The 15,288-nt window shown below is 36.8% G+C and overlaps 1 protein-coding gene across 1 annotated transcript in view; it reads left to right on the forward strand.

The window, feature by feature from the left end:
* The window catches only part of LOC149787755 (uncharacterized), a 41,539-nt gene that overhangs the window by 15,153 nt on the left and 11,098 nt on the right, over window positions 1-15,288 (forward strand). The window contains exons 4-6 of the mRNA XM_089973948.1: window positions 303-512; window positions 2,931-3,041; window positions 8,087-8,399. Coding sequence (XP_089830074.1) covers window positions 303-512; window positions 2,931-3,041; window positions 8,087-8,399 — 634 coding nt within the window. The remainder of the gene's footprint in view (window positions 1-302; window positions 513-2,930; window positions 3,042-8,086; window positions 8,400-15,288) is intronic.

Raw genomic sequence — 15,288 nt, forward strand, 5'->3', positions numbered from 1 at the left:
CCAATACCCATGGACAGAGGTGAGATGTGTGAGGTATCTGTAAGGGCAAGTGTCTTAGACCACTCTGCCACCCATGTCCCTTCTGATAAAGTGAGCACAAAACTGGGTTCTGTTTCATCACTACTTCAAGCATATGTGTACAATTCCATTTATTCCAGACTAAATTACTTTTGATTGTATTAATTTGGCAGCAAAATAGTGTAATGCAATTGCAGTGATGTCCATCTGGACAATGAACAATTGCCATTTGTGATAAATTACGATGCATAATGCACATAATCATCATTTTTTTGTACTTTAAGATGCGGCACCGTTATCTTCTGCCAGCACAGGTTTTGTATTGGGTAGTGGCGGCCTACCATCCACTGTTGGATCAGGATTTTCTTTAGGCACAGCTTCCACAGGGCTTGGTTTTTCACAAGGGGGAACCACTTCCACTGCTGCAGGATTTGGATTTGGGTCTGCACCAATAACTTCAACAACAAGTGGTGGTGGTGGCTTTCAGCCTGGAGGTAAATATTTCTTACATCTGCTCAGTGTGGCTGTACATGACTCAGTGCCCAGACTGCATGATGAACGAGAAAGTCCTATTCATTCATTTCCAATTTACAACTAATAGTATTTTGTGTAAATAAGTACATTAAAACCTGCCTCGAGAGACCACATTAAGGTTAGTGATTAATAATAATACATTGTTCAGCCCTTGAATAAGAGACCACCTGCCTTAAGAGACCACATTTTCACTAGAACAGGTGGCCTCTCAAGATAGGTTTCACTGTATTTCTTTGATATTAGAGGAAGTCTTTTGAGAGGGTTGGGGGCAATGAAAAGTGCAGATTGTATAATACTGAAAGGTCAATTTGCCCATTGTGTCAATGGTGTCATTGTGTCTATACTTTAGTAGTAATCAAAATCTTGTAGTACATTCTTATGTCTTCATATTTTCTGGCAGATACAATCCCAGATCACATTACATTAGGATAACTTTATTTGCTACCTCTGAATCCAACCCCAATGGAAAGACAGAAAAGGTTTCTAACTATATATTTATATAGACAAGGAGAAACAGCTCTTACAAGTTAACTCCCCTTTCTATCTACTAGGTGCCTACCAGTATATCTGATTTAAACCAACTTTTTTTGTACCTTTGCTGCTATGTGTTAGGATATCCTCCAGATATTCCAGTCAAATTCTAAAAAAAAAAACAAATTTAATCATCCACATGTCTTTTTCAGTGGTGAAGTATGTTAAACTTTTATATAGTGCATGCATTTGTGTAAAATCCATTGATATTTTTTAAATTATCATTTTTGTTACATTTGGTTTCAAATGGCAACATACATTTTAACCTTTGGAATCTCCTGAGTGCTGACTTTTGGCAAAAAAGGAGCAATGTCTATTTCTTGTCAGCATAAGGTACTGAGCCTACATCCCATGTTAAACCTCTCACAAGTCTCATGGGGGATGCCCCCTCACCCTAACCCCATATGAAGATTTAGAAGATAATGCCAAATCCTAATGCAGTTGGAATGGGAGATTTTTCCACCCAAGAATTGGAATTGTGCATGCTGTCTGATAGCACTTTGATTGTTGACAACAGAACAGGAACATTTTCAGGATCTCATTGGGGATAAGCCTTTAGCTCTGCCAGCAAGGTGTGACAAGTCATATGGGGCATTAGGGTACTGAGTCATACCTATCTCAATCCCTGATGCATTAATATACAATACCCTATACTCCGTCTGTGCATTAATATACAATACCCTATACTCCGTTTGTGCATTAATATACAATACCCTATACTCCATCTGTGCATTAATATACAATACCCTATACTCCATCTGTGCATTAATATACACAACCCTATACTCCGTCTGTGCATTAATATACAATACCCTATACTCCGTCTGTGCATTAATATACAATACCCTATACTTCGTCTGTGCATTAATATACAATACACTAGTCATAGACTAATGGTCAATGGTCTTCACTTTAGTATGTACTGAGATGTCAGTTTTTGCTGGATAAGAAAACTAGTTTCTGAACTCGGTTTAAAACATGTATGGTGCTTTATTACAGTTATTGACTTAAGAAAGAGTACTCATTAACAGTATTGTTTAATGATTATGTATTATAAAGGCTATTGTCAGGTTGTTAATGAACAGTAAATAAATATTGTTATGACAACACACTATCACTTTCATCAAGCATGATATTTTCTCACTTATAAAGAAGAAACTATGTTGGGTCAGTAAATGAGAGTAGATTCTCAATTAGCAAAACATTTACTCTTTCAAAGAGAGATGTTCAAAGGCCTTTTTGCATGATTATAAATTTTGATTATTTCATTATTTTTTATCTCCTATTTTGTTATTCTGTTCCTTAAGTAAAAATTCTTGGAAGGTTAAGTTTTTAATTGACATAACAAATGGTCATATTTTTCATATTGGATTATGTCATACATATATTCAGCAAACAGTTGTACATTGGTTGTTTGAATATCTAAATTGTGCATCTGTAATTTTTGAAGCAATTAGTCTTAATAGAGATAAAGCTTCACAAAGAATTGTGACATTGCACCTGCCAGTTCATACAAACTACTGTTGCTATTGTAGAAAGGAGGGTGGGAGGGGCTAGCTATCAGTTAGAGCATCCATTGCACTAAAGAAAATTACATGTACACTATGTACATTTCTTAAAATCTGCTGATGTTAGACCAGCTTTCAGCATTTGTATAGTACAATTTTGGAGGACAGTTGGTTAAAATTATGGATTGGACTTTGGGAAACTACTGATAGACATCTGTTATGTTAAGTAGGTCTAATGAAGAGACATGTACAGTGTTGCATCACAATTGTGGAATAGCTTGAAAGCTTGAAGATATAATGGAGTGCCATTGGCCTAATTCTAATAATCTATTCTTTCAGGTTCTGCAACTATGTCAAACCCCAACCTCAGCTCCCTTCTGGGGAAACAACAACCTGCAACAACAATAACTGCAGTTACTGGTTCAACTACTGGCACACCTGGATTATTTGGTAAGTCATTCACTAAGGTGTATCAATTTACATGTGTCTTACAGTTTGTAATTTGTTTTAAAATCTTTTTTCCACAAGGTTCCACCAAAATTGTTCCCTGGATGGCTCTCATAATGGTGATATGACTTCCATGGCAATCAGGTGGAAAGTCGATGTTTAACTACTCAAGAAAGACTGTGCCAAATTCATTAGAAATTTGTAGGAATGTTACTTATTATTGACTGTACGTAAATTGCCTGGAGCAACTTTCCTAGCCAAAGCATAGCTTTTTTGGCAGCCAGGTGTAAAACTTATTTTTGACATCTCCAGGACTGACAAGCCAATTTTGATGAAACTTGGTATGTAGGTATTTTTTGACAGCAGCTAGAGGTCATCTTGGCATCAAGGCTTTTAAGCTTTACAAATAAGGTTGATTGACATCAGTTGTGGCAGTCATTATTAAAAATGGTGCAAACTTTAAATGAAACATCATTAACTCATTAACCCCTGCCTCCACTATAACTCGTCATACTTTACCTCCCTCATCTCCTGAGTGCCACGATAATATGGCTCAGTTTACCTAGCTTGTATCCTGGGCACCAAGTCTGAGTGGCAGTGTTGGTCTAGGCCTGTATCCCACATGATTGTTTAAATCAGCACCAACCATTGGATGATTTCAAGCCATTTCCTAATTATGCAGGCAGTTTGCCCAATAAAATGTTAGCTTACCATACATATAGTGAACATTGCTGAACAAGGGGTAAAAAAATGGCTTCAGTAGGGGTGGAAATAGTTAGAATTGAAAATCATGAGAATCAGCTACTGGGGGTGGACTATTACTTGACAGACTCTGATGGATTATTCACATGAGCTTAAGTTTGCAAGAGAGATGACAAGTAGAATTTCTGTATACATAAAAAAGAATCAATTTCATATGTTGATAGTGTTAATTATTCAGTGTGAATTCATAATGGATTTTATGGATTATTCATGGCAAGAGAATCAAATTGGTAAGTAAATCATTTGTTTTTACTTTCGTGGTGAGTTTTATTTCTGCATGTAGCATGAAATGTATACCATTATGTACTTAATTTTCTTTAGAACTGCTGTGCCAAATTTCAGCTTAATTGAAGGAACATAAATATATAAAAATAACTAATTTATTACAAGTAGCCCCTGCTGTAAAAAAATCTGCAAGCATTACTTAGCACAAGTTTGTTATCACTACTCCACCTACACTACTGAGAGGATTATCATGAAACTTACAAGCAAATTCATCTCCATGACTATTTGGTTCAAAATGACACTGACGACTGACAGACATCTAGTATGGCCACCATGACAGACCTCCTGAAAATACTGTTACTGCTACTCTACCTGAAAAGAAGGTCAGATTGACATGGGATTTTCACCAAATTCTTCTCAAAGATATATCTAGTGGCCAGATCAATACCTCAGCTTCATCTTTTTCACTTTGTTGCTCACAGCATTACAAATTTTATCCTATCTGTAACTCAGTAACCTTTCCGGTCTTGATCAATAAATGTAACTAACAGTACCTTATTTGTTTCACACACAGTATTTTAAATGTATTATTTACTTTTAGCTACTTATAATGATGCTGACCTGAAAATGTATTGAATTACAGATAGGATAAAATTTGCAATGCTGTGTGGAATTAAACTATAATAACTTCCAGTTTCATAAATATTAAAATTATCAATGTATGCTATTTCAGATTACTAGCAATAGGGAAATTGCATCATTGATGCTAAAATGCGTTTTCCACATTTTTTTTTAGGGAGGGGGAAGAGAGATACAAAGATCCATATTTATTCCCTAGCATTTTTCTTCTTGCACTCATGATAAAAAAAAAATATGGCCCAATAGAGTGTGACGCAGGGAACCAGACTATGCCTATGCTCGAAGTATACACTATGCCATCCCTCATCCAAAGCACTGGATATTAAATAAATCCTGATCGATTTATGTGAGTCCTTTGCATAAACAAAAATGCATGGCAACAAAATGTGTGTCAATTTTCTACAGCGTGCATCCCTGACACACAAATGTGGGGCCTCGAGTGGCCAAGTGGTCTAAAGCGCTCTCCGTTATGGATCACTGCCATCTCACCTCTGTCTGCGGCGGTTCGAGTCTAGGATTCAGCCAATGTGGGTATGTGAGAAAGCTTGCCAGTAGCTTCTCGTGGGTCGGTGGTTCTTTCCAGGGTTTTCCCGGGTTCTTCCTCCACCATTAATACTGGCCGCCATGTATAGCCTATCGTGTGCTGAAAAATGGCGTTAAGCCCCAAAACAACAACAACAACGACACACAAATGTGCATAAAGGGAAACACTGTAGAGTTGTAGCATATTGAATTAGCATGTACATACCACTACAAAGCCAAGTGGTTCATGAACAGTAGAAGTGAGAACTAAAACTAGAAGGAATTGCTTACTCAGTGGTATTAATTGATAATGGAATATGGTTCTGCACTTGTACATGAGTAAGGTCAGTCATCACATAAATGAACAATACAGATTTACAATCGTGAAGATATCTGTCTCTATCTCTCTCTCTCTCTCTCTCTCTCTCTCTCTCATTGGGGCATAATTTTTATTTGGTCATGAGGTGCAGTAAGAATACTGTGTCTGTTTCTGTCATGGTTATTCATCTTCTAACTTTTAATTTTAATGCACCAGTATCAAATTTAAACAACATCTATTACAAACAACATATATTACAAACAACATACATTACCAATGCATGCTGCTTTAGTGCAAGTGCATCTGATACAAGTTAATTTTAATACTGACGATCATGTAATTGTTTCAAATCCTATATTTTTCATACACAATCTCTTCCCCCAAATGAAATATGTTTTTACACTTTTGTGTTGTTGTACTTTTGGAGAATTTTTGCAATAGGAAAAATTATGTGACATATGATAAAGTGATTTGGATAACAATATCCATATATAAGTTGATTCAGAATATAAGACGAAGCAGAGATTTTCTGGTAAAAAATATTGTCATTTTATAGGCTGGCAAATATGGTAATTAATCATAAATTTTATTAAAAAAAACTACCAATCTGACATCCAATATGAAAATCTTCTATCACTGCGACTCCATAATGGATGGTTATATCAACATGGATTTTATCTGCTGAGAGTGCAGGGGATAGTTTTTATGCACAAATTTAATGTCGCACTCTCTTTCCTGCCCAGTTTTAAAAAAGTCATAAAACTTAAAATACACAAGTGAGGTTAAAAAGTTTCATAATTTGGGATAGCTATATTAAAATAAAGCATACAAATATTAATCATTTAACCAGACCTAAAAAATCAATGGCAGTTCATATCAAAAGAAGTTTATTGCACCCAGACCCCAGATTTATCTCTGCATTTTTCATCTCTGATGGTCAGTTTTGATGCTCACAGTGCAAACACAGCTCTTTTCCTAGGTAATAATTCTGCAAGACATTTTGTTCTAAACAGGTTGATACAATTCAGAATAGTTGCCATACAAGTCATTTTTTAGATATTCTACTTGCCCTGAACACACATGTTTACTGTTATGGGTGACTAGCTCTTATTCCTAGCCAACAATTGGTATTTCACTGTCTACACACTGTAAAGTAACTATGGGAGGAGTACATGCCTTATATCAATTTCAAGAACAACACATGCCCAAAACCATTTTCCTAGTTCAGCCATATCTTTAATTAGTAAACAATAATGGCTGCAAAAGGCACATGATAGCCTTAAGTTAAGTAATTTGGCATGGGCCAGTTTAGTAACTATGCTCTGCCACCTGAAAGACTTTTTAAGTTGTTGTTGTTGTTGTAGGGTTTAACGCCATTTTTCAGCACACGATAGGCTATACATGGCAGCCAGTATTAATGGTGGAGGAAGAACTTGGGGAAAACCCCGGAAAGAACCACCGACCCACGAGAAGCTACTGGCAAGCTTTCTCACATACCCACGTTGGCTGAATCCAAGACTCGAACCCATGCAGAACTTTTTAAGTCTAGTAGGTTCTGATTGGAAATGATGCAGCAGTGACATCCATTAAGGTCACCATGTTGGCCATCCTGACAGTTTTTTTTATCACTACTTCTCCTGACCAGATGGAATTCTTTACACTGGGTTTTCACTGAAAAACTTCTTATAATCTCCATTTAGTTCTCAGTAAAACTGGTGCCTTTAAAGTATCCAATATGGCCACCATGGCTTTCATCTTAAAAATCATATTGTCTCTATTCATCCTGAATGGATGGTCATTTTGACAAGAGATTTTCAATACACGTTTTGTAATGTTTAGTTGGCCCTAATGTAATGTTTAGTTGAAAATGGTGCCCATCAGACATGTCCTCTGACATTGAGCAGCCATCTTGAAAATCTTACAGCTACACCTCCTGAATGGATGGTCCTATCATCATGGGGTTTTCACTTAAAAACTGCTTATGAAGCCTTGATGAAAATGGTACAGTTCTTACATCCATTATAGCTATGGTGGGCAGTTTGAAAATATTGTTATCACTACTCCTTCTGAATGGATGGCTATGTTATTGTGGGGTTTTCACATAAAGTCTTAATGAGATCGCTAGTTGGTCCTAAATGGTCATAGTGCTGATCTGACATCTACACCGTGAAAATCTGTTATCATTATTCCTCCTGGTGGTAGTTTTACTGAGAGACTTTTCATGATGTTTAGCTTGAAACAAGAGAAAATAATGCCTTTGAGTTATACAATATGGCTGCCATGGCATCCATCTTTGAAGTTATATTATCTATACTTATCCTGAATGGATGGTCATATTGACATGGCATATCACTAAAACACATTATGATGTCTAGTTGATCCTAAAACACTGATGCTTCAGTTAAGTTAATATCAAAAATGCAGTTTCAATCTTATGGATTTTTCAAAAAATCGGAGATGATACATGCAATTGAAGCCAAAAGAATTTGTCTTAGTTGGATCCAAATTTTGGGTTCACAAACCAACTTCTCTGGGGATGACTTTGCATTGAAAGTGTTCTTATCCTTGAATTCTATTTCAGCCACCCCAGTAACTGGCAGTGGTGGTTTTAAGCTTGGTGGCAGTTTGGCAGCTAGTGCTCCGATATCATCGACTGCATCACAGGCGCAGGTGTCCACATCTGCCTCTGCAGGATTTAATTTTGGAACCACCACTACAGCAGCCTCATCTTCCACAGTACCAGGATTTAGTTTTGCATCTACCACTTCAACAGCACCAATGCTAGGGCAGACAGCTGCACTGACTTCTGCCACATCCGGTTTTGGATTGGGGGGCAGTAGTTTGGCTGGTAGCCTTAGCAAACTTCCTTCAACCACTTCTGCTGCCACCACAAGGTATTTTCATATTATAGAATAAAAGAATTGTTTGCCTTACTATTTCTATGTATTTTCTTTCCAATCTTCTGTGATAATAAGGACTGCAAATGTTGACATTTATGTACAGCCATCTTTTTATGGCAGAAAGGAAGTGTTATGCATTAGTTGTTTTAATTAAGAATCCAGACTTTATGAGTTTCGCTGACCTGTTTTGATTCTCTAATCTCCTTAGTAATGCATAATCAATTATAAATCAGTTAAATACATCCATTAAAGCAAATTGCCAGATTATCTGTTTATCATGAAGATATTTAAGGTAACATCAGCAAATTCAAAATGAAATGGCCATATTTGACTTTACTCCGATCATACTCAAAATTTGCAGAAATGATTACTTTGCATTTAGTTCTGCTACTACAAAATCGGCACAGAATACAATACAGAAGAACTGCTTTTGCAAGTGATCTTTCAAGAAAGTTGGTCTGTCAAGGCATGTGGTCTCATTAGAGGTCATTGCATTATATAACATAGTTTATTAGTGTGTACAAAATGTAGTCTTGCATGACAGGTGGTTGTCTAAACAGTGGTGTATCAAGTCCGATTTTACTATACAACTCCAAACATGTTCATTCAATTCCCAATTATCCCAAACATTTTTGTGTCCCTTACAAACATCAGATGTGTTTGAATTGTGAAGCCTTTCAATTAAGAACACTTTTATAAAATAAATGTTTATCGAAGTTGCATCTCTAGGTCTTAAACTTTACAACAGAAGAAGCAAAACCAGAAAGTTTAGTAAAATAAAACAATAATTACTTTCTCTAGTTACAAAGTGAAACGTTAAGAGGCACTTCCAGTATTATGAATTAAATCCTAAATAATCTTTAATATCCTGTCACAAGTTCAAAAGTATAGAATGTTCCAAACGAATTCCAATAGTCTTGAATGACCTCATGTACTGCAGTGATACAATCCAGAATATATTTAAATGAATAGTCCCAAAGTAGTACCTTACTCTAAAAAGTTAATGAGCACTTTATAATTCCAGTGAATAATTTAAAGAAACAATTCCTCTCAAATTATACCCGAACAGAGCTGTTAATGATTCCATAGGCTGATCTTAAAACAGGAATGAATGTTTTGTTTATCAACCCCTATATATAAAAATCTCCACTTGACCTATGATGTTGTGGAGTTTTCTAAATCCTTAATCATAGACAGCATACAAAATACCTTTTCTCATTTGACATGCTTTTGATACAATCATGTAGTATATTGCTTATCAAAGTTGTCTTTTAGGCAAACCCTTTTGTATTGATTGAATCTTTATCTCTCCGTACTTGCTTTATTTGTGTTTTCTTCATTTCTCTTATTAATTTTGAAGATGTTGTTTGTGCCTTTCTTGGTAAGTGGTGCTTCAGTAAATTACACTCCCCCATCATAGTTCTGGTGGTAGGGTGAGTGTTGTCAACCCTATTTGTGTTCCGGATTTTTTGTTTAATCTTGGTTTTTTAAATGATTTTTTATTCTCTTCAAAGCCATGTGTCATAGGGTGTGGTTAAGAGTGGGCAAAGGAAGGTTATGTGGGACAGGTATCCCACCCGCCTATCCTGCTTTGGTTGACAATGTATAGGGGAATGTCCAGTTCATTGCAGCTGGACAGATGCTGATTGAGAACTTGAGGAAAGTCACAGCATGTACAGAAGGAGGAAGAAGTCCCATCTTCCTTCCCATCATTGGATGATCCCAGAAGGGGTTTGGATTTCCTCATGCATTGGGGAAGTTAACGCCTCTCAGTGCAAAACTGTTCCATGACTTCCATGGTTTGGAGATGGTCCAAAGGCCAAGGATCCCTAGAAGGAATGTGCCTGAGAGTGAGTTGTGCTTCTCATTTAGGGACAAGCAGTTTCCCTCTCATGGTTGACATGTGTTCTTCCTGGAAGGGTGGGCTCATCCATCAGATCTTTGTTGTAGACCAGTCTTTGATCACAAGACATCCGTCAGTCACCAGGCTTCTTGCACTGGTCACCACGTTTTGATTTTTTGTCTTGGAACAGGGATTAGGTTTAGGATTACTCCCATTTTTGTATCCCTGTGGAACTGTTTTTTTGTTATAAGGATTAGGAGTAATGTTGTACTTGCCTGACTTGGGTTGGAGATTGGACTGACATGCCCTCTTTCACCAATTATCCTGTTTAATCCCTGTGGGAAATTGGGACTCACCTTTCCAGAAAGTGAGTCTTCCTTCCCCCCCCCCCCAATGTCATCATAGATATACCTGTCCTAGGGAGTGTAGAAGTAGAGTTTGGGACGAGCCTAGGCTCGAGCTCGAGGCTCGATAATTTTGGAGCATTTTCGGGGGCTCGAAGCTTGAGGTCGAAGCTCAACGAGCTTTGAGCTTATGCCTAGAAAAATTCTCCGCTTTTTGATATTATTGGACCAGATAAACCCGTGCAATAATTAATTGACTGTGGGAATGAGCGGCTTTACAGATTCACACGGTCTACGCTTCCCCATGTGTTGGTCCACCAGTGGGCGGTCGTTGCCTTGCAACGGTCATTGCTGGGGGCTCCTAAGATAATAATTCCGACTATTATGATTGTGGCTGATGGGGAGAAGAGGTTTTTGAACTTCTGCAAGCGAGAGAACCGGTGAACTTCTCAAGCGTTTGGCCTGACGATGAGTGGTGCCGGAGGGGCAGTAGGCGCACAACTGACGCCCGAGGGATTTCTTTTAAATTGATTTTTGAACAGTTCAAACAACATAAACGTGTTACCAGCGATTTTTCATATTGTATCTGCTCTTTGTTTGTTAATTTTTACTTATATTTTATTTCTAAAGCAGTAGCGATGTCAACAAATAAAAAATCAGCTGTTTGGACTTATTTTAACAAGCGCGAAAAGGATAATTTCGCAGCTTGCAATGAATGTAAGCTGACAATTTCATGTCCACAAGGAAACACTTCAACAATGCGTCGACATCTGCTTAGCATTCATCATATTGATGTCAACAAGGATGAGTCTGAAATAGAGCCAAAGAAAATGAGAACAATGGAAAACTTTGTTGTCAAAACTTCACTGGAAGAAATAGTCTCGAAACTCGCTGCAGTCGATGGATTCTCAATTCAGAAAATCACTCATTCAGAATTTATTCGTCAGTCGCTGTCATTAAGAGGAATGAAGCTACCTGCTGATGAAAGATCGGTGTTGGCCCTTATTCGCGATTTTGAAGAAAAAGTGAAGCAACAAGTCATACAGGACATTAAGAAAGAACTCTCAGAATCAAAGAGATTTTCAATATCATTGGACGAATGGACAAGTATCGGAAATCATCGATTTCTCAACATCAACCTTCATACGGTCTCGTCAAAATGTATCAATCTTGGTCTTGTCAGAATTTACGGAAGTTGTAATGCTGAAAGAATGAACGAGCTCGTTGAGGAACATCTTAATTCTTTTGGTGTCTCATTCAAACAGGATATTGTTGCCTCTGCCAGTGATGGAGCAAGTGTCATGATCAAGTTCGGAGAAAAATCGCCCGCTCTGTATCAAGCCTGCCTTGATCACGGATTGCATTTGGGTGTTACAAAAACTTTTTACAGAGAAAATTGCCCAGGTCAAGGAATTTCAGTTTTTTCACACGAAGAAACTGGACAGACTGATGATTTCGATGAAAGCGACGATGAATTGAGTGCTGAAGAAGTTGAGATACAAAGCGAATCATGGAAGGAAAATATAAACACTGTGAGAGAAATCGTTAAATTTTTCAAAGGCTCAGCCATACGATCAGATGCGTTTAAAGCTAAAAGCTCAGAAAAATTTAACAAAGAACAACAACTGTCCCTCGACTGCAAAACTAGATGGAATTCCATGCTAAAAATACTAGAAATCTTTATTAAATTATACGATGTCACCAATGAAGTGCTGAGTGAAATCGGATCTGAGCATCTCTTAACTAATTTGAACATAGAATTATTGAAATCCATAGTTTTGGCGTTGAAACCGGTTGAGGTTACTCTTAATGCTATGAGCGAAAGAAAAGCTTCTCTGAGAACCGCTTATGTTGCTATTAGCTTCATGAGGGAAACATTGTCTGCACAAGGAACAGAGATCAGTCGTACTCTTTTAGAAAATATTGATTATTACATAGACGGTAGAGTTAATCAACAACTTATGGATCTTATGATTTCTCTTCACCATTTGGATAATGTTCCATCCAGAACTTCTATTGAATTAGCGACAAATTTGATGAAGCGGCTATTTCCATCGGCAAATATTGCAAATGAAGAAGCACATGATGAGAAAATAACAATTAACCATAACGAGCTCTCACTTGAAGATGAACTTAGATTTTGATTGGAAGCTTCTAGCACTCAGGGATCTCTTCAAACCGATCGATTTAAGAAATTACGCCAAGAATTTTCCTTGTCAAAAAGTAATGGTGAACTGACTGAAAATTTGAGGCAATTATCAGATGCCATCAGTACAATCAAACCGACTTCAATTGATTCAGAAAGAGCATTTTCAGTTGCTACTAATTTCTGTACAAAATTGCGATCAAAGTTATCGGATAAATCTCTGCATGCTCTTGTCTTTTTGAAATACTGTTATATTAACAAGAATGATGTTTAAATAAATTATAAAAAAATTATTTTTCGTACTACTCAAGCTTGAAAAAATTATCGAGCTCGCAAGAGCTTCAAATCCCCGAGCTTTCCTATACTCTATGTAGAAGGGATCAGCAATCCCATTTGCCTAGGAGGATGTAGTGTAGTGTTATGTATATTAACGATTCATTGGAATTACTAAAATGCTTATTGACTTTGAAATAATATATTACTTTGGGATTTTTGTGAATTCATTCAAAGACATTTTGGGATACATCATTGCTCCTTCACACAATCACTGTTGGGTCAAGTGTTCGATGAGGGTACAGTGAACAAGGTTTACAACGTCCTTATCTCAGACTTGTGACCTACCCTCTGGTACAAAGGTCACAAAAATTATCTCCCCATCTCCTCTCATGCAGATCTGTTGTTTCAGTACTTAGAAATTGTCTGGGAGCTTAAACAGAAGTTATTCAGTGGTCAGGAGTTCTCCCGGCAACAGAAAGAGTGACTTGTCCTCTTTCTGTGCTCTGGTCACTGGTCTCCAGCTATCAAGTTCTGTGTATAGATTATGTTAAATTATATGTGAATATTTATTACACATTCAAGTATGAAAGATATTTTGTTGATCTAATGTGAACACAAAAAGTAACTTTGCTGAGACCATAAACAAAACTCTTAGCTGTATTCAAGGCTCCCACTAGGAAATATTTTCATATTTCCAGAGTCAAATAATTACATAGACCTTCAAAAGTTTGTAATTAAACCATATGCAGAATTTGAAAAGCAGTCATGATATATTCAGGTTGTATTAGTAACTTTGCTCTGTGCTTGCAAGGCCATCTTTTCAAGATATACATTGCATACAAAAATAAGCAGATGAGGTAGAAGTCTGTATTGTAATATTATCATCATTCCTATATCACAGTGTAGCCAATTCTCACCCATGTGAGACGAGAAATTTAGCTGTTTTGCTAACTTTACTTTCCTTATCCCAGGCTGGTCATCTCAGTCAGGTCATCTCAATCATGCACTAGGAACTAATTTTAAAAAGAAGGAACCCCTGTTGTCTTCTGCTGTGCCTGATGGAGTTATTATAAAATTAAACAACAGCAACAGATATATAGCAGAATAAATTCACTCATAAGGCAACTTAAGGTCTCTTCAACTTTGATAACACACCATACAAAACATTTTGAGAGAGACAGACACATGCACACAAAGTTGAATTATTTGGTATTATGCTATACAAAGCATGGTGAATTTATTCTATCTGTACCTTAGAATTTGTTTAGGTCAACATCAGTGAATGTAGCTAAAAGTATCTAATTACTTTTAAATACTTTGTATGAATGAATTAGGTACATTTAGCTAGATTTAGTGATGTTGACCTGAAAATTTACTGAGTTACAGGTAGGAAAAAATTTGCAGTGCTGTGTGGAATGAACTATTAACAGAAAACACTGTTTCAGACACACAGGCAATACACATCACTGGCTATACAAAAGTCCAAACTCTCTTAAGAGTATCTGCAATACCAGCAACAACAAAAGTCCAAACTCTCTCAAGAGTATCTGCAATGCCAGCAACAACAAAAGTCCAAACTCTCTTAAGAGTATCTGCAATGCCAGCAACAACAAAAGTCCAAACTCTCTTAAGAGTATCTGCAATGCCAGCACCAACAAAAGTCCAAACTCTCTTAAGAGTATCTGCAATGCCAGCACCAACAAAAGTCCAAACTCTCTCAAGAGTATCTGCAATGCCAGCAAATACCAGAAATGTGTTTGTCTGACCTGCATTTTTCAAAATTTTTCAAATACTTCTGACTAGCACCAGTTGAATTAAATATTATAAACAAATGAAAATTCCTGCACTTATGAGAATGGTTCAACATCAGTTCACATCCTATTCCACAAGAAAATTTCCATGTTGCCTATCACTGTACTAGTAATAACAACAATGGCCATATTTCCAGGACAAAAAGTATAAATCTCCAAGAATATCATGAATTAGAAATCTCCTCAACCTCATTACACACTTTGTTAGACCGAGTTGTCTAATTTATCAAATCGCTGCCAACCATAGAACTTTTTCCAAATTAGAACCAATGAAAGTTAAAAGTTGTCTGTATAAAATAATATGAATTACTTATTGTTATCTTCACATGACATTCATCAATTAAATGTGTTAATGCAGCAATATAAAATGATTTTATGTTTCTATTTTCTCATGCGTGAACCTGTTTACTTAGACTTGACCATGCTCCCCATTGCCTTCATTAACATAATTGTATCAATATGG

This window comes from Sinohyriopsis cumingii, chromosome 11, assembly GCF_028554795.1.
Source record: "Sinohyriopsis cumingii isolate HCF-2022 chromosome 11, ASM2855479v2, whole genome shotgun sequence".
NCBI lineage: Eukaryota > Metazoa > Mollusca > Bivalvia > Unionida > Unionidae > Sinohyriopsis > Sinohyriopsis cumingii.